A 24,587-nucleotide genomic window follows, 5' to 3' on the forward strand; every position below is an offset into this window, starting at 1 on the left:
CCCATCCTGGATGTCAATCAATCAAAATAAGGAAGCTGCCCTTGTCCTTTCAATGTGCAGTGCATAAGCAAAAAAAAAAAAAAAAAAAAAACTGTCATTACTTTACTAAAATTAATTAGTCACAATCATAAAAAAATGGCAAAGATGCTAAGAAATCAGGCTTAGGATATGTTTAAGTCTGGTTTATACTCAAACAAAGATTTCTAGAGGCCTGAAGGTCCTACCATCATAGTATTCAAGATAGAGATGGACTCAGTATAACTAAAAAAATTGTGCAAAAACAGTGTTTAAAACAAAAACATAAAAAAATACACTAGCAGGACACAGTAACCTTTAGGAAAAACCTGAGCGAGCTACTGAGGTATAGATTTAAACACTTTTTAAGAAAACGTGACCGTGCCCCTTTAACCTCAAAACAAAATAAAACACCTTGTGAAGATGGTTTGAGAAGCTTAAAATAGATCACTATGCTCATTCAAACAAAACCATCTAGACTAATAGAAAAGAATATATTGAAGAATATGTAGTGTAATGCGGACTCGGGGCATTTAGGTTTCACTAACCCCACAATTCTTTCCAGGCCTAATCAGGCTTTTACCTTGACAATAAACCTGATTCATTCCTATTCATGATGGCCACAATTCTAAATCACTATTAAGGTAAAACCTTGGAGGGCCCCTGGAGCAGGGTACATGGCACTAATCATGCCCACTGGATGCTGAATAATGAGATTCTAATTGGACAATAACTAATGAGACAGGACATGAGTGGTTTACCGATATCTCATGAACCTTTGAATGGAAATTAAAGCAGTTGTATTATGCAAAGGTCTAATCAGAGTTTACTGTTGTGCTGTTAAAGAATTGACCTGAACAGTCCTGCAGGGTGCTATTTTATCTATTTATTTAGCCCCTATTTTGCATAAAACAACCCAAAAGGGGTTATCCTCACTGGTGCCTCTGTCTCAGATTGTTTTTAGAAATGACGCATAAAGCAGCCATGTGTCAGGATATGTTCTGTCCTTTGCTCAGTAAATTTAAGCGGCATACAGATGAGATAAAGTCTTGGTCCCATTTGGCCTCAAACAAAGTGATCCATTCTCCCTCACTCATCAACAGCAGCACTGTTGACCCTGCGCTTCTGGTTCATGTATAACAACAGATGGGTAGGGTATTAAAAAGCTGCAATACAAACCATAGTCTACTGAGGTTTGTCAATCACAATGCAGTTGAAGTCACATGTTGAAATACACCGTATATAAAGAAACATATTTCCTTACTGATTGAAACTAAACCAAATTGAATGCTTTCTGTTTTAGATCGTTTGAGTGTATCTAAGTAAGTTTTATCTCAGAAATACCAGAGTAATAATAGGGGGATTCTTTTGAATCTTTATTTATTTTTCTTTTTTTTTTCTTTTTCACATTTAGCTGTTTTCACAATGTACAACAGTATTGAATTGAATTTTTTTTCTATGGCTTCTGCTGACATTATGTCTAGCGTCCCAAGTTTCTCACCATGGTTTGTTGGTATTCTGACTCACTCCTCTGGACAAAATTGCTGTAACTGAAACAAGATTATAGACTCTCTAATTTATTGACATTGTAAAGGTGGCTTTAACAATGGCCACTCTGAGACATTGAGGTTTTATATCCTAAAGCCAATTTTTTACTAGTTTGATGGCTGCTTAGAGACATCATCCATCTGTTTGACTTAGTTTTGTTCAATCCTGACTGATGTCTTGAACCATAACTTTTCTATTTTCACATAATGTTACTTCTTTAGGGTCTTACAGCATCAGACTTTGATCACTCTACTTAAGAGAGGGGCTAACACTTTAAGTTTCATTTCACACAACAGAACAGGTTTCAAAATTAAGGTCATTGTCTTTAAGTACATTTTTTCTTTAATTAATAACTCCTTCTTCTCTGAGTGGCCATTTAGTCCATATTGGCAGGAATGGTTTCAGTGATTAAGTTAAGAATGTTACAAAGCCGTGGCACCATCATCATATGGGCTTTCTTAAACTGACTGGATGCATAGGTCTTGTGATGTGTGTAAACTCATAAATCTGAGAAAAGAAATGTAAACATATCCTAAATTATTTCAATCTCTTATTATTTTGGCATAGAGAATAGAAGGATAGAATAGATTAATCCTTTATCCTCCCACAGTGAGGAAATGTTGGTGATTCAGCAACAAATAATACTATTACAGCAAGATAAAATACTTTACAATTATTAAAAATGGCATACTGCTTGTGCAACTGAGTAGGATAGGTTAAAAATGTATGTATAGTTGTGCATAAAAACGAAAAAAAAAAAATCCTATACATTAAGATTTACAAAATGGTAGCAAATACAAAAAATGAATCATCCCAACTCGCTGAACATGAAATATGCTATGAGTGTTGTCACGGAATCTCTGTGGCTTTAAATTTTAATATTATGTAAACTGCAAACTTTGTTGAGCGTTTGGGAAACCATTAGCAACAAAGGAAAAAACAAAGAAAAGATATGATATGAGGAGAGGACTTTGGCGTCTCGCTCAGAACCCCTCTGAGCATGTGACTCTGACCCCGACGTCTCCCCATGGGGGACATAGAGGTGACTTTGCAAAGTGATCCGCAGACTGCTGTGCTGCTCTTGAGTGTCGTTATGGCGAGTTACAGAGCAAATGGATACTCGCATCCTCATGAAAACCAACAAAGGGATATGTGCTGTATGTACATATTCAACTTTGTATGTTCAAGGGTCTTCTACGGCCCAAGCCAGCTTCTGCTCCAAGAATCAATCTTTATTAAAAAGGATAAGACTGAAGAATTGATTTAATGAATGCGGCCTCATGTCCTGCAGCCACATGTAATCCGCAAGGAATCGTCGAGCACCAGCTCAGGGGGACAAAAAATGTTCGCAGAAGACTAGTGGAGTGGCCAGTAATGACAGTCTCTATATAATCCTATAATTCCTTGTTTAATTAAACTCTGTAGCTGGCCTTGAGACTCTGCCAGCTCTGTTGCTCTTTTGTTCTCACAGTTGTTATTTGGAGGCGAGGTTTGAGTGTTCTCTTGTCCACTTATACCGAAACATTTGACTGGAGTGAGCTTCAACAAAGAGCCAGAGTCAGGTGTGCATTTTCTCTGCAACCGGATGGCAAAGGGCCTCTGTCAGAAACCGAAATCTCTTCACACACCCTTTTCTTTAACATCTTTCTTTATTTTCCCTTCTCCCACACTTTCTGGACTGTGCATGATGCAATCCAACTAGGCCTGGAGCAACTGGCACATCACTCTGCCTTGTCAATGACTCAATGAGGAAATTATGAAAATAAGAATTTTATGACATGAAATGAAAAGGGCCATGTAGTTTGAATAGACATGCAGAGGAGGTGAAAATGATGCAATTTTCTAAATTCAGTTATAATGGTAATGTGCAATGGTAATGCGTATTTGCTGTCAAAAAATGTCCCTGTCGGCCCGGATTGTACAGCTTTGTGCTGTATCTGTGTTCCTCGAGCAAAAATTCAGCTTAGTTGAATGCAGAAAAAGTAATGTAGAAAATGCTTTAATTCATGCAATGACAGCAGGTGGAAACACATGGGGATGAATGGTTTTGGTGCGATATTGTGCTCTATTTTATGCACTTTGGCTGAGCTGTGTATGAGCAATGTGCCCTGGGCCAATGACAGAGAAAAGCAGGGTAAGGAGCAGCAAGGTGGCCTCTACAGATTAACCCCACTACCCATTGGCAGCCCTCTCCCCCTCAGCTCTCTGCCTTCACAGCCTCTGGGGCCCCTCTTCACGGGCAGGATTGCATATCAGGGCCTCTGCTATATTAAATAAATATCCACAGATTAAGATAATATTCTCCCAGTTGTGTATGGAAAGAAAAGTAGCTGTCACTTGAATCCTCTCTGATGCAAGCCCTGCACTCATGAGCGACAAAAGAGGCCTTTTTTAGAATGCAGATAACGCTGTTATTTTCTACAAACAGCTAATGCTCCCAAAGGCCCCATGACTAGATTCTCATTATGTTTCCCCTTCACATCAGGTAACCGCACAGACGATGGCTCGGATGTTGATTCAGAGCCAGATTTGCCACTGAAGAGGAAGCAGAGGCGCAGCCGCACAACCTTCACAGCAGAGCAGCTGGAGGAGCTGGAGAAGGCTTTTGAAAGAACACATTACCCTGATATCTACACCCGGGAGGAGCTGGCTCAGAGGACCAAACTCACAGAAGCTAGAGTACAGGTGAGACCAGTGAGCCGTACTCAATTAAACATTATTCAAAGCTAAAGAAGTTGGTAGAGCTCATAAAGAATGGCCTTTCCATCCCAATGTTCTGAATGGGCTTTGCCTTATTTTAAATAGGACTTTTGTTTTTTACTTTTGTAGCTTGGTATAATAACTTCTAAAGCCTTTAAAGGACCATTTCCTACAGAAGAATTGAATATTGCAAAACAAAGATATCATCTTTCTTTTTAAACCAAACCTTGTTCCTCTTATTAAATCAAGACAGCACAGTTAATTTTTTTTCTGCATTACCTTACCTTTCTTTGGTTCAGATTACAACCATACTTTTCCATGCATTTCTATTGAGATTAAATGTGATCTACCAACAAAACACCACATTGATAAATGGAAGGAGAATTCATGATTTTCCCTGTTGTCGAACAGGAAAATCAGCACTTCAGCTACACCTAAGCCCAGCCTATCAGTATAGCTGTGAGACCATGTCTTTGTGGGTTTTGATCTTAATACTCTTTTTTCAGATAATTGATTGAACTGTGGGATATTAATTTATAACCTCTGGTTTCTGCGTTGGGACACTCATAAAAGAAATGGCTTTTTTTTATATGAGATTAAAAATTACACATATTATTAAGATAATATTGTACTCTGGATATAAGTGTGTCACTGTAAAGGTGCCAGGTGTCTCAGATTAGAATATTTCCTGTAAAACATTTGACATTACTTTGCTGCTACTTTACTTTTATATATATCTATTTATGTAGCTGGTAAAGAATCTCAGTCATCCAGGTCATTGTCATTCCAAAAAAGTTAAAAAACACAATCCACTGTACTTTATTTTCAAGTTTGAAGACGTTTCGTTTACCATCCAGGAAGCTTTTTCTATTAAAAATGTCAGAATTAGCGTTAAGTTCAAAGTTTTATTTAGTAGCCCAAAAACTTGTTTTGGCTTACATTTGCATGTTTTATCAGCCCAAACAAGTTTTTTGGCTAAACAAAATCTGTTTATGTTGGTCTATCGCATATCCTAAAAAAATATGTGTTGAAGTTTAGAATTGTGACTTCACAAAATGTTAAAAAAGGCTCAAAGAGTGTGAATGCTTCTACAATGTGCCGTAATATATTCATCCATCATGAACACGTTTCCCTTTTTATCATGCTTATTATCCTTAATGTTGAGGAGGTTCGACAGAAATGCTTCCTTATTTCACACCCTAGACTAAGGAGCCCATTCTGACAGCCTGAACTCCCCACAGTTGTGTGCAAGATGGAAGGAAGATGTGTACAGTAGAGTTACAGCAGCAGCTGTGCTTCCAAAGATGGGAAGGGAGAAAAAAGTAGAAGAGGAGCGAAAGAGAATGCATTCCTGATGGATTTCTCATTTCGGCCTTTGGCCAGGATCTCATCCCATCACTTTCAAGCTTGCCGCTGCTTGTAAAACCCTCAACATATCACACAGAGTTCTTCATCCTCTCTAGGGACCCCTTGCCCCGACAACAACATTAATCAATCATCTGCTAGTAGAAAAAAAAAAGTCTGGGTCACCCCTCTCCTCTTACCCCAGTGGTTCACACTCATTCTAAAACTCCAAACTCCTCACCGCATGCTTAGTGTTCATCACACCACAAACACGCAGCGTTGGTAACTGATTCCACATATGCCACTGTCCATCTTCAAACCCCCCAACATGCACAGATATACACTACTTCTGAATAGGGAAGACATGCAGTTGACTAAGTGATGGAAAACAAATAGTTTCAGCAGAGTTTAGATAAATATTGACTAATATTACTTTAGAAGCTTACATTAATTTTTGCCTTTTATTGACCAGGGCATAAGCAATCCCAATATTGCTAAAGTAGAGCAGAGGGTTTAAATAAAATTTTTTTTATCAGTTTTATGCTTATGCTCATATTTAACATTTTCATAAGTTTATCATTGTTAAACAGAGCTAGCCCATTACCTCAGAAAATTAAACAGACTCTTAGGACCAAGGGAACCATCTCAGCCTCTGAGAGCATAAGAACTGTGACACAAGTCAGGTTTACAAATGGAAATAATATTTTTACAGGTCCATGCAGATCACAAAAACAAAACATGTACTTGAATATTTAAAAATACATGTAAATGTGTGTATTCTGACTGTAAGACCTTTCTGAGAAACCACTTAAAAATGAAATAAAAAAGAAAACTTTTAGATTTTTTTGTCTTTTCCAGATTTGATCTCCATGTATAAATCATGAAACGTTAACATTAGTCACTCAGTTATGCTGAAATTTATGTTTCTAGCTTGCAGTTTAAGCAACAACATTGGTTGCAAAGGTAGTGCATTAAAATCGGTAAAAAACAACAAAAAAAAGGATGAATTAATAGGAATATTAATTAAACTTTTGGTTGAATTAGCTTAATTTTGGATAAAAAATGAAAGGTCCTCAAATCTAATTTGATTTCTACCCCTATGCATCATTGGGCTCATTCTGTTTAGTCACCATTTAGGACTGTAACACATCACTTACAAGATTTATTTTTTGTATTGATGGATTAGTATTTATGGAAAAGCAAATGAAGAAGTCATCATGAAGAAGTAATAAAGAAGTGCCCAAACACGAGGGCTGGAGAAGAAAGCCGTTGGAGTTACTTCTGTCTCCTTGCTGTTGGATAATAGACTTAAATGATGTCATGTGAAAAGCTGAGGAATTTTGACGGGGGGGGGGGGGTGTAATTTGTTAATGCTGTTTTCCTCATAATTTAATTCTTTAAGGCTTTGAAAGTTTCTAAAGGTCAATCTAAACTCAATTTTCTGAGAAGGCTAGGGAGAAAAAGGGTACTGGTAGCCAAAATAAATAATACTGAAAGTGGTGCCACAGTCTGCATGTTTTAAGAAACATACGGTTTAAGCACGTTGTTGGAATTTATTTTAAAAGTATCCCAGTCTTAAAATTAACTGTGAATCTTGAATTCACATGTGCACATTCAGCTCCCTACCCCCCACCCCCAATACCGGACAGCTGATAGTGTGAAAGTTTGTCACTGAAATATGAGTTTACATGAGAAGATGTCCACCAGCTGGGCTCCTACGGTGGAGCCCGAATGGCCCTTCATAGGCCAGGAGAAGAGCGACCCTTTGGCCAGAGTGCAAAGCCTCTCTAGCGCAGCTGCAATGACGCATCTTCCAGATGTCATCCAGAAACCAGCCGCAGTGTGAGGCCAAGAGATAAGTTACAGGCGGGGGTCCCACAAACTCACATTTTAACTCAGATTTGTGTGAGCTGTCATGTTTTTTTGGTATCTGTTTGTCTTTTAGGAGGGTGATAATGTGGAAAACAGTTTTTAGGTTGGGAGCAGAGGTAAACCATCAAGCTAACACCTCTGTAAACAAGGTGGTCCCCACGTGGCAGTTAAAGCCTCGTTGTAAATTACAAGCTGAATTTCCCTATCGGTGATGAAAGTTTGGTTTAGCTCTGACTCCAAACATAAACTCATAAACAGAGCTAACAGCCTGGCATCTGCCCTCACCTGCCATTGTATGACCCTCCAAACATCTATCTTGATCAGCCCTGCTTCCTTCTTTGAGTTAACTTCCCTGTGCTCCTTTACCAGCTCAAACCGTGCAATGGTTTTATCATCCTGGCCAACAAATTGTGGGATGTGATCCATATCTCCCAGCAATTAGTTCCAGGCTCTCTCTGTAGAAGGGGGCACTGCCAAAGTCCACCTTCTCTGCATCCACTGCAGATGCAGAGCGCTCTGCCACTTTCCTTCTGATAAACCCTCAGTTTTAACAGGGGCAGGAAACAAAGCAGTTTTATGGTGGCCAAGCAATGGATCAGGTGGGAACGCAATAAGAAGGGGAGGGATGTGGAGGCAATAGGCAGTAGGTCGCTGTAAATCAGCTCTTACACATGAAGCAAATTGCATTTGCCTCCTATTTAGGCTGAAGTTTTTAAGAGACAGACGCCTGCATCTCGGCCAGAGCTCATCATCTCAGCATGCTGCTGCCGGCTCACTTTACCAAATCTGTCACATAGGTCCTCTTTCATTACCAATAAAAATCCTCCGTGTAGCTTTTATAGTTAGTTTAATCTAATAAGGCATAAGCACTGCTTTTTATGAAGCATGCAAATCAATTTGTAAAAAGTTTCTTTCTTTATCTGTGACTCACGCTGTTCTGAATGAGATCCTGCAGAAAAGGACTGGAAGTGGCTGTGTGCTAGAATCCTTAGCTGTACATTAAATGTATTTAAATCTTTATGCAGGTAGTTTTAAGCAGGTTAGTGGAAGTGTAAGGTATTCCATGTTAATATTTCCTCCTGGTGGTGCTATCAGTTAAGTTTCAGAGCTGTGAAGGGAATAGTACAGAGTGGTAGCAACTAAACCCAACAGGCAACTGTATTCCCGCCAGTGCGGGTTTACTACTTATAAAGGAATAAATAGGATTTGTGTAGATTGTCGGAAAGAAATTGTTGCAATGCATCACTGTGAATGTTCTAACACTTTCTTATTATTAGAATTTAAATGACTTTGGTACAGTGCTTCTGTACTCCTGATACTTATCAAACTAATCCCACTCTCCTCACAAATTCACACTCCTAGCTACTTTAATTAGCATAGTGCCAGTCTGGAAGGCAAGCAGGGAGGGAATCAGAGGGGAAGAAAGAGGAAAAGGAAAGAGGAGGAGGACATGTGAGGCACGAGAAGAGAAGGAGGGGGTTATATTGCGTGGTATGAGCAGAAGAGGATTTGGTGTGTTGTTGAAGCCAGTTGCATCACCTCTTCTCCTTCTTTATGGGTATGAAGTCAGCAGCACATTTTGTTTTGTCATTATCTGTCGGCTCTTGGTATTCATCAACCGAATGTTGCAAATTGGCTCCTGAAAGGCGTCACATATTCGGGACTTGTCTTTGGTATAAGAATTCATGGAGGAATGTGTAAACAGGCAATTCTCATATGTGAATGATCCTGTTTAAGGGAAACAACGCAGTGGGTTTTCTCTGCAGTGCACTGTTACGCCTTTACATTGTTTGGTTGAGTGTTCGCTATCACTGATCATCCGGGGAAAAAAAGATATTTAATCGCTCAGAATCAATTCCTTTGACTAGGACTAAAAAGATTAGGCGAGATGAAGCAATATTGAGCTTATTATGAACCAAGCGCTCAAATTTCATCATTGCACTAAAAATCTCATCATTTATCAGATTCTAGGTTTAAACTTTGCACAAACAGTGCCTTGCAAAAGTATTCATTCTTCTTGGATCATAAATGTATTCATCCATTTTGTCGATTTTCAGTGGATGGTTGTGTTCACAAGGCCCCAAATAAACCTTTTTTGGGTCATATGTATCCCATTGAACACCCTCTTCCCATCCGAATAACCTGATATGTGACAGAGGTCCTACCAATGAGACCTTAGCAATTTTCCAAATGGAAGGGAAACATTTTTAGATTTTAGACATGCATTCTGGTCAAACAAACCTCCAAGGAATTCAGCAGCAATTGCCATAGTAAAATGTGATTTTGCAAAGTATTGACTAATTCGGGCTTCATGCTTATCACGTTTTACAGATTTTTTAGTGGTGGAAATGTTAGATATATCCTTTCCATTTCACTTCACAGTTATGCACTACTTGGTGAGTCTGTCACATTTCCAAATGTAAAATTACTAAATGATCAGGGATATAAATATTTTAGCGATGCACAGATGCAGCTCAACTCTCCTGTTTCTTTTTGTTCCTCCTTTATTTCTTGACTTTTGATAGACCGCCTTTACCCTTTTGGCTCAACTGGCTTACAACGATCCAGCGATACAAGTCTGTCTAAGAGCACTATATGCTGTGAAAGCTTTTAGTTCATGACATAAGGACGAAATGAAATCCATGTGAATTTCGGGCTCCACACTCGTAGGTAAATGGGGGTAACACGGAGGAAGCTCTGCAGCTGTCGGTGCTGCTGCAGAGAATTAAACCGGATTGGAGGAAGTAGAGGAGAATTTCTGTTCCAAGGTGACTTTGTGATCAGGTTCCAGAGCACACAGCCTCAAATCCTCGGCTTCAGGCTGTGTGTCATAGTCTGTGCAAGAGCTGATGTGTGCAAGTACAAGAAGAATGGGCTGGTAATATATGCATGCTGGTGATAGGGTATGGGCACATGAACAGGCCCACTCGAGCACTTGTTTATCCCTTTCTGTGCTGAGAGTCTGATGACTGTTGGAAAAAGCCACTCAGTCTCTGCCACATGGTTCCCTGTTTCCCCCCATATATTAGACTGGATGCACTGCATGTGCTGTGTGCTTCCTTTTCACCAGAGCTGGCAGAATGTCTGGTTTTATCAAATTAATGTTGCTAATACAAATCTGTTTCAAACTCCAATAAATAAGTTTCATTTTACTGTACATATTTCAAGTTGTGTGACAGCTTACATGACATGCAGTGGTTTTGGCTCACATCATGTCTTTCCCGATTCATACGTATCCAATGTTTTGTAATTCCTTTCTATACAACTCTTTTGTGTGCTAAAAAAAAACAATTGTTTATTAGCTTGGAGTATACCAACCACACAAAAACCCAATAAGGAAGACTCCTTACTTTGGTCCAAAATCAGACTGTTGTATTATCCCTTCATGGATTCCTTATTTCAACTTTAAATTTGGTACTGTTACTTTTTTGTGCTGTCAGTTTATCTTAATATGTGGACTCAAGAAAAAACAAAAGAACAAACTTTGCTGTAAACTTATACAGCTACCAAAAAAAAAGGCTAATAACATTTTCTTCCAACTTTATTGCTGACCCTTTCTATATTATTTTCTTTTTTTATAGTTTCTGGTCAACACTTACTTTATTCTTGCATCTATAAATAAATGATAGAAAGAAATGCAATCATTGGTTGTCATCAAAACGACATGAAGTTAGTGCAAAACACTTAGGCATACTAAAGTAGGCAACAAATATACATTTTACAGTACTGTAGGATACTGCAGACTCTCAGAAGAATTGGTACACACGGTTGATTAAATCCTTTATTGTGAAGCACAAACTGATAATAAAATGTTGAAAGTGGAAAGTACCTTCAACATTCTAGTGTTTTTGTGTCTGCCATGATAAGGCATTGCCTTCCTAAGCTTGGGTGACAAAAGAGGGAAGGAAGTAAAAATGAGCATGAAAGAAGGGGTGGTGTAAGAGGATGAGGTCGAAGGTGAAGTGGCACCACTGGGTGGGGTGATCAGGAGTGTGTGGAGAGAAGGGGGTGCACCTCCCTCAATCCCTACCCCCGACCGTTAGCTCCCCTCCCACCCTTGAGCCAGGCAGCTGTTTGTCTGGCCCAGATGAAGCTTAGTGCAGACCTTGGAGCACGCTCCACTACATCCCAATAGCAGAAATTTGACTGAGCTACAACTCGCATTTGTTTTGTAATAGCTGATTGAATAGATTCAGACTCGGTCTTTAAGGGCAGTTGTGTTTGAGATAAAGGTTTTCTGTTGGTTTTCTACTTGTACACCCTGAGATTTGGCCTTTTCTCGAGAGCTGACATAGTCACCGCCTGTTGCATCTTATCTCCTTCCTTGTAAATTGGTTTAAACATGTAAAAGTCTTTGTGAAACCAACAACTGTGTGGAAAAAGAACCACATTTGAATTAAGATCTCTGCAAGACTGAGATCCCTTGTAGACCAATACAAGTCTATATGTATATTTGAGTGCACAAAAAATAGGCAGGCCCCCAGAATGCAGAGTACGTCCCTGTGTAAGTCCCCTTGAAAGTGTCCCTCTTTAAGACCTGTTTAAAAGGGACGCCCCCTCTTTGTGTCCACTGTTCTCGGTGGCGTACGGAGAGCCTTTTGTCCCCCTCTTTCATGTGCTCTCACAATAGCGTTGGCCGTTTGAAACACAACAGTAGATGAACTGTGCTGACAGTGTATTAAACTCTGATGAATTGCCTGTGCGAGGCATAGATCAATGTCCTTCAAGCACACAGCGAAGCCCAGGCCTTGTCTCGGCTAAATGGAACAGGTTGCTGGCTCTTTTCAAAAGGCGCCTGATTATATTCATGTTTTGTTGAAGCAGAAGCCTTTTTAAAATGTGTAAATCTTTGCCATTCTGAAGACTCCCTATTTTCTACCCCTTTCATTTAGAAAAGTGAAATTGAGATGCTGCTCATTTTGTTGGAGTTCTACTTTTTTTACTTCTAAAGTCTGCTTTCACAGCAAAAATAAACCTGTTGTAGACTAGTTATATCCTGGAAGCAAACAGCCTTTACCCAAGGGGCCTAGCATCTCAGGCATACTTAAGAACTCAAATGCACACTAGGGGCCTGTCTCTGACCTTTTAGCAACTTCTCCCTTCTGAAGGAAGCTTAGGATTGCCTGTTTACACAGATCACAACCACTTAAGAACAACAGACTTTGGCCACCAAGCTCTAAAAAGGGATGCAGACCATGAAGAAGCTGAAGCATTACTACTACATACTCTGTAATGTTGATCACAGGTGGCAGAACTCCAATGGTACACTAAACATTAGCTTATTTTTTAACCAACTTTTATCCATCTTGCAGGTCTGGTTTAGCAACAGGCGGGCTCGATGGCGCAAGCAGGCCGGCGCCAATCAGTTAGCAGCCTTCAACCATCTGCTTCCTGGAGGATTCCCACCCACAGGGATGCCAACTCTACCCACCTACCAGTTGCCGGAGACCAGCTACCCCAGCACTACGCTATCGCAGGGTAAGTAACTGATGCAGCCTGTAATCCAAGAATATACTGAATGCTCTTTAATTGTTTTAACCCAATTTAGGTAAAAATTGCATTAGTGGTGTTTATTTGTGGTATGTCATCCCCATATTTCATATACATTTCATGCATCATGTGCTGCATATAAGAAGCATACAGCTGCTAGTTATCTTTATAATCACATCTTTGTTACACTCAAAAATAAATAAGTTTTCCATTATAAGCAGGGGTTAAGTGGAGGCTTTACACTTTTTATTAAAGAAAACATTTTTTAAAGATTATTCTGGAAACATACAGCCCCATAATGCTTTAAGTTTAAAAATCTAAGGCTTGAATGACCTCCTAATGAAAAAGTAATGCTAATGACCTAAAAATGTGATTGTAGTGGGAAATCAGTTTCATATCTAAAAGTTCAGGACCAACTATTAAGTTTTAGACCTGTGGTTCTGGATGTAATAAGTAACCTTCCGCCTAAAGGGTTAGGCGGAAGGTTTTGGTTCAACCTTCTAAAGGTTTGCTGCCCCACCAAGAGGTGTGGATCTCTACAGCTCCTCCAGAGATATCAAGGGCCTCATGATTGCCTCTCTGAATAATATTCTTACTGCCCAAAACTTTAGATACACAAGTTGAGTTGAACAGCTATGTTAGTAGGTTTGTTGTGCCAAAGTCTCTTTATTTTCAAATTATCAATTAAATTGAGCTCTGTGACAAATCCAAAGCTTGGAAAATGTATGTGTGCTGACTCTTTTACACGGCTTTATCTCCGAACTACCTAAAGTGTTTCTTGGTCCTGACAATACTTTTTGCTTATTTATGTTAATCTATTAAATACTTTTATTTATCCATGAAATCTATGAAAATGTCTAAAGATTCATGTTTTTATGGAACAGGGCCTTATTGATCTTGTTTTTTTGTGTGTGTGTGTTCATATCAGAGGGCAGCAGCACATTGCACAGGCCCCAGCCCCTGCCACCATCTTCCATGCACCAGGGAGGTCTGAGCGCTGACAGCAGCTCCGCTTACGGCTTGTCGTCCAATCGCCACAGCTTCTCCAGCTACTCCGATACGTTCATGAGCCCCTCAGCATCAAGCAACCACATGAACCCTGTTGGCAATGGGCTCTCCCCACAGGTCAGACCAGCAGCCCTATAAGGCCTGCTGCCATGTCTTGTTCTCTCATAGGTGTTGATAACGTTCTTTATTCCCCAGCTTTCCTCCTCCTCTCTCGGCTAAGGATATGTAATTGCATTTTTTTTCACCGAAATTAAGATTCAGAAACAGCATGTTCAGCGAAAATAACTGCCAGTGTGGGCTTTTATGTTCGCCTTTCCAAAGCCCTGGATTTATTTTAGCTACCCCAAATTGCTACATTTGTAAAACAATTGGATTAACATCAACAAATTAAAATTCATCTTGATAGCAACCAGAAGTGCTCGAGCTGCTCCAAACAGCGTTTTTCTACTTCCCTGGGACATCTAAATCCTGCACCGAGCTGAGAGAGCACATGCAGATGAAATAATTAGCTAAAGCTTATAAATGTGGACCCATAATCTGCTTCACGTAATTGTGTGCAGCTCGAAGACTCCAGTGCCTTGTGTGATTTTTCTGCTTGTCTCTTATGCTGCACAGTTTTTAGGCCTCTTTATATACAGAGTGAACCTTAATTTTTACCATGTGAACTTAATGCTTGGATTGCATGTAAAGATTTACTTTCATTCTTTTTTCAAAAGCCTTTGGTTTCAGCTGTTAACATCTTTTGGATATCCCTTCATTAATGAGCATTTAAATGCGTCTCTGTCTGGTAAGGGTTGAGCTTTAAGTAGCACAGAAAGGAAAATGATTTGTATTGATGCAAATCGTGTGTACGGAGTGAATTATACACAATTACCCATCAATACTGGCCAGTCTTGCCCACCCTCACCAACAAGATGTGGTTAACAGGCAGAAAATAAGATTGAAATGGTGTGTAAAGAGTTGAAAATGAATTTCAATGCTGCATTTGTCCACAATTACCCCGTCGTTCACACATGTTTTATTGGGAGTTTTTTTTTTTCTCCTTCCTTCAAATATTTCTCAAAGCAGATTGGAAACATTCTTGGTATTACCCTCTTTCTTCAGAGAAGAAAGAATTAAGGATTTTGTGACAAAAAAGAGATTTTCTCTCCTGCTGGAGCGACGAAGGATAACATGGAGGCTCACAGCGTGTTTGATTGTTAATCGTGGCACAGGGGTTTTAACTGCTAATGCTCCCACTGCAAACCTGCCGAAAAAACACCAGGAACATGGAGCCTTTTATTATTATTATCATTAATGGGTCTCTCTAATACTGGCATGGGGTGCACTGTCGCTTTCCTTTCCCCCCCGTCAGAGCAGTTAAAGAATGTATTGGGATATTAAACATTTCCTGTCACAGTGGGGATTAGGATGTGAGAGTTTGGGCAGCTGTACAGTGCGGATTTCCAGTTTTCAATTACTCATCAAAAGTGACTGATAGAGCCTACACCTAATGTGAGTTTGGACTGTTTTTCAGGGGTTTATTTGAATAAAGCTTAAAGTTAAAGTGTTGATTCTTTCCACGTGCTTCTGCAGGATGTTTGTGCTTCATAGAGGTGAAATGATTTGAATGCATCCAGATTGCTGTGTGGCATTCCTATCAGTGTCGCAGCATGGAGATGGATGCTCCCGCTGATACCAAAATCAGAGTTTGCTCACCAGTGCAGCTTCCTGCTGTGCTGGGCAGATATTCTTTCTCCACAAAGCAAAACACTTAAAAACTAAACAATAAACCTTCTGGTTAAATTTACGATTTTCTTTCTCTTGCATTTAACCAAATTCCAATCAACAAGCAGAAGTTGCAATTTCACTTTCAAGATGTTCTCTCTCCTTTCATGAAATTGGCCAAAAAAAAGCAGAATCTATAGAGATGGAAATGAGAAACTGATATTTTAAGTTGCAGACACAGTCTGTTTGCAGGAGATATGCTTGTGCATTGGTATGTGCAAGCCATTCCCTCAAGTGTCTGGTACTGATGGCCTTGCAGTTGCTGTAAAGATTGACAAAAATTCTGTGATTCACAGTAAATGGACTGCGGTCGCGAGATGCCAAATCTGTAATGGAATCCTGCAGCGTTGAACAGTCCTGACAGGAGCCCACGTCCATCCCAATTCCATGACCCATCCCAAAAGCACGCATTTCTGCCCATTACAGGCGGTGGGAGAAAAGCTATCCACAGTCCATAATGGCGGCTGTTGTTGCGGGGTATACAACATGTTTGGCTAGTTGAGGGTGCAGCGGTTGGGGTGGGGGAGCGCGGTCAAAAGTATATTAAAGGATCTTGAAAGCAAAGCTGTGCCTGGCTGGGCAAAAGGTATGAAACCAGAAGTGTGTTTTGTTGTTGGTCATGTTTCATTTAGTGGCTCAGCAGGTGTTGGAAAAAGGAGAAAGCAGGGGCATGAAGGACGACCATCCCTGCATTTTTTGTCATGCTCAACTGAACATATAGTCAGAGACTGAGTGCAATATGGACTGACAATATGAGATCTGGATTTCTTCAGAAAAAAAAAAACATAAAATCGAATATGCTTTACTCATCTCACAAGGAGACTTTGTTCCTCCAGCAATGCTAATTAATCTTGGCTGTAATCGAATTATGTTACTCTTGACATATCCAGATGTGTCACTGACCTTTTGGCAACCGAAATAAACCAAACCAATGATGGAAACAGTATTCTGTAAAAGCGCGTCGGGATTAAATGACAGCAAATAACAGCAAGTAGCAGTTTGCTCCATTTTATACGTTTGAAATTTCAAATACTTTAGCCTACTATGACTAAGATGCTAGATTATCAAGGTTTGCAATCACATCGAAATCTCACAGTCAAGGTAAGGGCTGTCTATTTTAAAAGGAAACACAAACAGAACTGCATGTTTCACTATTGTAATGTCAATTATGCTAATCATGCTTAAAGCTGATGGAGATGGATGTAAAGAAAAGTTACAGATCTGTACCATACAAAGCAAAATAATACAATCATTTTGTTTTGATTTGAAGAAGTAGTGAAATCCTGTTTAATGTCAGGGCTGTGCAACATGTACAGCACACAGTGTGACATCATCTTTGATCTTTATGTAAGTAAGGGATGATCACCTATGGAATGGTTTTTTAAGGCTGTGGTACAGTTATAATAGATGCAAAAAAATGAAGGAATCATTTAACAATCTATAACAGGAGAGTAAGACAGAGCTGCTTCTAAATTAATACAGTGGTCACTTGAGTTATTTTTTTAATTGATCTGGTGCAAAACTGTCTTCATTAAAAAAAAAAAAAAGAAATGGATGAGATGTGCTGTAATTGTAGCTCCATAATAATGTCACCCTGAAACAATTCTTTACTTATCTTGTACTTACGAATTATAATTTTACCCATACTTTATGATTTTCCCATTTGGTCAGTTAAAGTAAGACAGATAAGGCCAATTGATTGAAGAAACATATTTCTCCGTCAAGTAGCCCACAAATAGAAAGTATTGCATCATTTATAACCAAGACAGACATGAAGCAACCCAACTACAAAGATAAAAAAAAAAAAAAATGACCTGCAGACTCTCTGGGTTTTATTTCTACTTTTATACTATTTTCTTTAAGTTGTAGTGGTAAATTTATCAGTAATGCAAAGGAAGACAACTCTGTTAAAGGTATCATGGAGAATTTTCAAAAAATTTTCTGAGAAGACCCGCCCTCTCCACTTAAAAAAGAATGCACATGCCCAACCCCGTACCCGCTCCCGAGAGGAAACGTCTATTAAACGCATACGAGAGAATTCACAAGCCCATTTTTCCTCGTGCACGCTCTGTTGAAAAGTTGCTGTTTGCATCACTCATACAAGCTTACTTTCCAAAAGCAGATTTGCAATTTTTCATCTATGTCAGCGTCACCACCAATAAGTGAAAATCGGGACGAGCACGTAGGACAGCATTTTATAAACATATCACCCAATGATTGACAATTAGGAGGACCACTTATTTTGATGATCCACCCAGAAAAAGAACATCCTCCACTATACCTTTTTTGTTAAAATGTTATTATATTATATTTTTATGGATAGGTTTTAATCATTTCACACACTAGAATAGAATGTATCTCTTAAATAAAACTTCCAAATGGCAGGTCAGAGCCATGAAAAGAAAAAATCAGTAATTAGAAATGAAAACAAATGCAAGAAACGATTATGAAATCAAGCTTATACATTTTCACATAACACCAGAGCCTAAATACCATCAGTAACAGATGAAAAGTGAATTCCATAGAAAGGTGTTCACAGTTCCTTTCCTTGTAAAGAGGCATGATGGAGCAAGAGTGAAGCTGTTAACTCGATAGGTACGGTGGATAGTCTGATAAAGGAACTTCATAAAGTTTTATAAGAAACTTTTCTTTCCTGTTTTGCAGTTTTGTGAAACTGTTGTGTGTTTTGGAATGACAAGGATGTGTATGTGTGTGAGGAGGGCCTTTGGGCTGTGTGAGTGGGCTGGGGCCTACACACTCACACTTGCGCACACACAAATGTACACGGGATCAGAGGCAGAGCGGCTCTCACCCCTGCCTCCCTTTGATCTGTGTCCCCAGGCCTGCCTGCCCGCGCGGCGCTGCACCGTACCACGCACACTGACACCATGCTCACCAGCGACTCCCCACAACTGTCTAAGCGAGATAAGCCAGGGGAGACTCCAAACTGTGCTGCTGCTCTTCCATTAGCTACTGCAGACGCTTCTTTTAAAAATGGGATGAATTATTTTTAAGAAGCTAGCTCTGCTGTTGCCAAAAAAAAATAAAAAATGGAGAGCGAGGGGGGCGAATGTACAGAACAATCCGGGGCTCTGGCTTCATTCCGCCTCCCTCCCTGACTTCTAACAAGACATCCTGCACCTGAATACCAATGAGAGGGGGAGATTCATGTAGTCCCCCACATTATTAAAACTTGGGCATTAAGCCTCTCACCGGGCACTGTGTCAGCTGGCAGCCTCCACTGACAACAAATCAAAGGGGATGAGCACATAGCCTGCATTCACGGCTCAGCCACTCGCAGAGCAAGTGGGGGAATACATACTGGTTAATTAGAACTCCCATTAAAACAAATACTGTTTCAATTTGGCAAGTATAAAAAAAGATGTAAGAGGCTTTAGAAAAAACAGACCTGCTGTCAGCAGTTGCCAAGAAAATCCAGGGGCTGCAAATCATATCCACTGGCTATACTGTTTCTGAACTGATTATTAATGTTTTTTAGCCGTTGTTTGCAACACTATCGAACTCTGAGGAAAAAGATTTCCAGCATGAATGTTCCTTTTTCATGAAGTGCAGCTATAATGCATGGCTGGTTGGTGTTTGCTGATTGATAATTGGGCTTTTCACTGTCGAAGCCTTCAATGTAGTTCTCCTTTAGTAGTGCTGCACCTGAGCCATTTGTTGCTCCATCTTGTGAGTCTCCCGAGCAGCCTGAGCGCTGCCATTTCCACGTTCATTCCAAAATATTTCTGCTTGGCTCTTGATGCATTCATAATCTATTTTTCTCACCTACCAACCTTGCTTCCCCTCCACTTGGCATTCTGTCATCCAGCAATGCCTTCTTTGCCAATGGTGCTCTGCGTTCCCTTCCCTCTCCCCGCCTTCCTCTCCTTGCTCTCCAGCTTTCTCCCCTGGAGAGGCAGCTCTTCTACCCGCGCCCAGATGAAAGGCTACAGCGGACAATAAAAATGCTATTTAAATGCAAGGGTGTTTGTGTGCGGGTGAGAGATATTTCCTGCTGAAAGTGAGCTGCTGCATCCTGATAAATAGTAAATATAAGGGAATGTGATTTACATTTATCTTGCAGAGGCAGCCAATATGAATTTCAGTAAATCCTGGAAGATGGGGATTTAAGGAGGAAAATGACTGAGGCTGATTCACTTGCGGTGTGTCCCACGCAGCTGTGCCTATGAGGTGGAGAGTACCACTGCTGCACGCAGGTGCCGATCGTATCTGAAAACACTTATCACACACAGGGATATATAGTGGAGATTTCCAGCCTTAACACAGTAAGCACAATGATATTAATGATGAGATGCACTGACCAGACGTCTCCTGGTGGAAACCTAGTCAACATTTTTCATGAAGGTATGCCGATTCCAGTTTTCAACTGATTCAGAGTTTTTATTCTAAAAATAACCACATATAAAACATAAAATATTGTGTTTTATGTTACAGTCTTTAACAACAGAAAATGGAGAAAATCAGATTTGTTTTTTTACCTGTCTCTGCTTTAATCTGACCTTTCTCTGATCTAATAATTTGGTCTCTGATCTAGTTATTTCCGTCAGTTACCTAAATAACTGAAGGAAATAATGTAGGTTAATGCAATGAAGAGTGTTGATGCATTTAATTGATAGTAAAATTAATCACACATATCTATCAAGCTTCTCCTTGTTGAAAACAGTCCCGTTTCCTTTCAGGCCTAACCTACAATATATAATTTTGTCTGATTCCAATTATTGTTTTGGTTGATAAAAATGTTTGATCCCAAACTGAAGGATCAGGGCTTATCCTTTGTTGTTCTAAAAGATGTAGCTCACTTTGCTGCACATTCCTTTTTAAGGTTTACATTTTTCACCTAAACAACAAATTGAGAAAATACAAGATTAGTCAATTTGGTTGATTATGCAATTGACGAAAACATTGAAAATTTCTTATTAAACCACATAGACATTCTTTAGTGTACAATCTGTTCTTGGTTGGATTTATAACTAATTAAAACAGACAAACTCGTCAGACTTTCCCCTACCAATAGCAATTTCTGAGACTCTAACACATGCAGGTTAGAAAATGAATGTCACAGGTTTTTGATTTAGGACTTTAGTTAATCTAAATTATCAAAACTTAAAAGAGGGTCTTCAAAATACATGCTGTTGACTGAAACTGGTGGGGTTTTAAAGTTTTGTTAAAGAAAATCCTGTTTTTATCATTTCATTTTTGGATCACAAACCAGGAAAAAAAACATTTTGCTCTTAGATTTACTGATTGGAGCATTTCTAATAATGATAATATTAAAAATATTGGAGGCAAAACTACTGAGTGACTGGGGTCAGGGTGCATGGGGTTAGAGAGGCAGATGAGGAAGAACCTGCCATGCACAGCCAACGTTTGGGATGTAGTCTGGCTGCATGTGGTTCCTGTTAGTTCCAGATGCCACTCTGACAGGTGCATAGCTGTGATTAATAGTTTCTGACTTCTTCACTCAGCCATTCTGTCGCTTCTTTTCCTTCTGTCTCTGTCCCTCTCTGGTTCTTCTCCAAGTATATTCAGCATAGAAATAAAACGAAAAAAACGACAAGCCCAGGAACATGAATATTGCCAGAAAGCTTCATTGGACTTGTCTCTTTTCGTCTCCCCTTCTTGACAATGAGATGAGAATACGGGGAGGTTTGAGGGTCCGCAGCTGGTTGTCTTATACAGCAGCTTTCCCCTCTCAGTCTCCAGCTGAGAGCTATTTCACTATTTATTTACATGTAATTATGGCTATGAGGTGCAGATATTAACACTGTCAAGAACAATTTGACCTGACATTTTTCACTAGACTTGGCCCCTGCTGTTTTCAGCAAACAACCTCCTCTGCTCCTGCTCCTCCTCCTCCCTCACTCCCTCAATCCGCCTCGCCTTCCTCCTGGAGCTCTCCTCTCTCTCTTTCTCTCGTAGGCACTGGCCCTGCCTCGCTGAAGCCACTCTCCTGGAATCAGAAAATTTGCCGTTTAATTTAGAAAGAGGCGTCGGTGCGAGGTCCTGAAGAGTCAGAGTCTGCACTGTGTGCACAGAGAGGAGGTGGGAGAGGAGGGAGGAGGGGAGTCTCTTGTTCCCAATGGCTGAATCCATCCCATAGTTACTCAAGCATATCACTAGCAGAGAATAGAGGATTGCTCCCCACACGTTCTCCAATTGCAGTCCAATAGACGGCATATTAACCTTTGGTTAGAGCGGGGCCGAGTTTATAGCTCAGACTGGGGGACATTTAGGAGGAATGGGGGGGGTCGTTTTACATGTCGAACAGCTGGGCTTTCTTTAACAATGACACTAACATGAGCAAGAGTGGACTCAAGTGGATTTCATTTGATAGTAATTTGCAAAGAAGAGACAAGAGGAGGTGTGGACAGGCCTAACATAAATATGAATTCTGTTTCATTTCCGCTCATTTAGGTTTCCTTTGTGTTGCATAAACAGCTCAGATAGAAGAGACACAGGCACAGAGTGGATAACACGTTGTGAGGAGTGACAGCTTGTTTCAGTGCCCGCTAATCGTCCTCATCTGTGCCTGACTTGTCAATGCCCAGATTCTGTCACTGCCAATCAGCCACTTAATTGAACACAATTAGCATCCCCCCCCACCCCAAACTCCCCCTATATGCATTACATTCTTCAAATCCCTCTTACTCTCTGCCTCCAGCGTCACATCCTCCACCCGTCTCCCTTCTGCTTCATCCTCCTGTGCTTCAGCCGTATGAGAAGACTTTTCAGTTTTTATTAATGTGCTGCGGCCAATTAACGCAGCGGCACGCAGACCAGGGCCCATCATCTGCTGCCTGCCACCGGACCGGCTGTCTGCTGCAGCCCCCTTTCGCCGCCCCTCTCCCCACCTCCAAACCATGACCAAAACGCTTTAATTCAATTTATGCAATCACTGTTATTTTTAAATAGTCATTTTGTCTGCTCAGATGAGGGGTCTTACTGCCCGCTGGGCCGGCCCTCTCATGCGAAGGATGAAGGGGGGAGGGCAGTCGGTTACTGCAAGATATATATATATATATATATATATATATATATATATATATATATATATATATATATATATATATATATATATATATATATATATATGTATATATATATATATATATATATATAGTTGTTTCCATTTATTGCTGTTCTTCATTTTATTTTTAAATTCTTAGCTGTATGTTTCTGTATTTTTTTTATTACATTGTCCTTTTTATTTTCATTTAGTGTAGCCAAAAGCTAACAGCAGGTATTAGAGGGATTTAGACCAAAACGCCTTTTACCAGACACCTTAGAGCAGGGTCTACCCAGGAGACAAATCTCAATTTAGCACTTTCCCTCTGTGTCCTTTTCTCCTAACTATAGAAAAAAAACATTAGCAACAGAGAAATAATAATATTTAATATAAAAAAAACTTATTTCAATTTACATGCAGGAATGAATGTTTAATCTGAAGAGCTGAAGGAAATTAACAGATATTCTCTTAAAGTCAGTTACAGCATTTAATGATGAAAACCCTTAGTTTACAGTGAAATTGTGTAAAACAGCTGAGACCCCAAAATTGTGAAAAATGGTATGTACCATATTTCCCTGATATGTTTAGTAAACGTTCCTTGATTTAATACTGGTTTAGATATCAGTTAACAGACTTGTAACTGACTTGCAACTGAGCTATAAACAAGTCCTGGTCTAGCTCTTTGATTAGCCACAGTATTCCCCTTTTTTAGATAATCAAGCTTAGCTTTGGTTGGCTTCAAACAGGTGCCCTGGCTAAGCTATAAAAAAAGAAAATGAATAGAAAAATGGGGAGCGAATGGTATTCATAGGATACTTTTGAAACTGAAACTCACCCTGAATAAAGACTGATTATGAAATAAATCCTCCAATAACCCCTTAAGTTTTTTTTTTTTTTAAACAAGGCGAAATAGTTAAACAAAAGATATATATTTATTCTAATGCTTACATTTTGTTTTTTTCCCAAAGTCATCTGCTTTCCTATGCTTTTGAGTCACTTCTGGGTCACAGAATTGAACACTTTTCTCTTTCTCTAATCATGCCCTCAGGACTGGCCTTCAAATATTGATCTCAAATTCAGTGTCATAGGCGTTGGTCTTTAAACGTTCCTGGCTGCTGAACGAGTATCAGCTGAGCAGATCTGCTAAGGTGCACAATACTGCTCTGCAGCGCTCAGATAACTTGAAGACATTTGGAGTGGCTCATTTTCTTCCAGCCCGTCTGCCCCGGTGACCTGTGCCTAACTTAAAGGTACATCTCGGGGGCATTTTGATTTGGGCAGAGCGGGGAGGTATCGGTGACAGAGGAACTAATCCAGTATTGCGCAGATTAAGAGTATTTGTGGAAGTGGGGTGTGTTGGCGCTGGGAATGGAACAGAAAGGGTTCCTATCAGCTCTCCAGGCAGGCTGGCCCTCAGGCCAACGCAGTCCTACAGGAGTCTTTGTACTTCCCAAAGCCTCTACTTTCCTCTCACTCACTTTTTTCTTCTGTCTTCTCTCTATATTTGGCTATCAGCTTCTCAGCTCTCCATTTATAGTCATTGCATTGGTGCAATCATGTTGTTTTATAATCCAGCTGAAAGCTACGCTCTTATTAAAACCAGGTGGTGACTGGGACATGTGTGAAAGTTCTGATATGAGCTTCTGACACTTTAAGGAGAATTCAGTCAAATATTTTTCTACCATAACTCACTTGAAAAAGAAAAAAGAACCACAGTAAAATAAAAACCAAGAAATAATCCTTAATGTTATTCATCCTAATATGAAAAAAGAAATCTTGTCTAGCAGCTGTTTTATTTTTTCATCCATAACCACTC

The 24,587-nt window shown here is 39.8% G+C and overlaps 1 protein-coding gene across 3 annotated transcripts in view; it reads left to right on the top strand.

Moving 5' to 3' along the window:
- Positions 1-24,587, top strand: part of pax7a (paired box 7a) — a 53,106-nt gene that overhangs the window by 19,829 nt on the left and 8,690 nt on the right. For all 3 annotated transcript variants that reach the window (XM_038272457.1, XM_038272458.1, XM_038272459.1), the window contains 3 exons: positions 4,049-4,248; positions 12,792-12,957; positions 13,898-14,094. In XM_038272457.1, the coding sequence (XP_038128385.1) occupies positions 4,049-4,248; positions 12,792-12,957; positions 13,898-14,094 (563 nt within the window). The remainder of the gene's footprint in view (positions 1-4,048; positions 4,249-12,791; positions 12,958-13,897; positions 14,095-24,587) is intronic.

This window comes from Cyprinodon tularosa, unplaced genomic scaffold (genome assembly GCF_016077235.1).
Source record: "Cyprinodon tularosa strain WSP-4 unplaced genomic scaffold, ASM1607723v1 ctg830, whole genome shotgun sequence".
NCBI classification, from domain to species: Eukaryota; Metazoa; Chordata; class Actinopteri; order Cyprinodontiformes; family Cyprinodontidae; genus Cyprinodon; species Cyprinodon tularosa.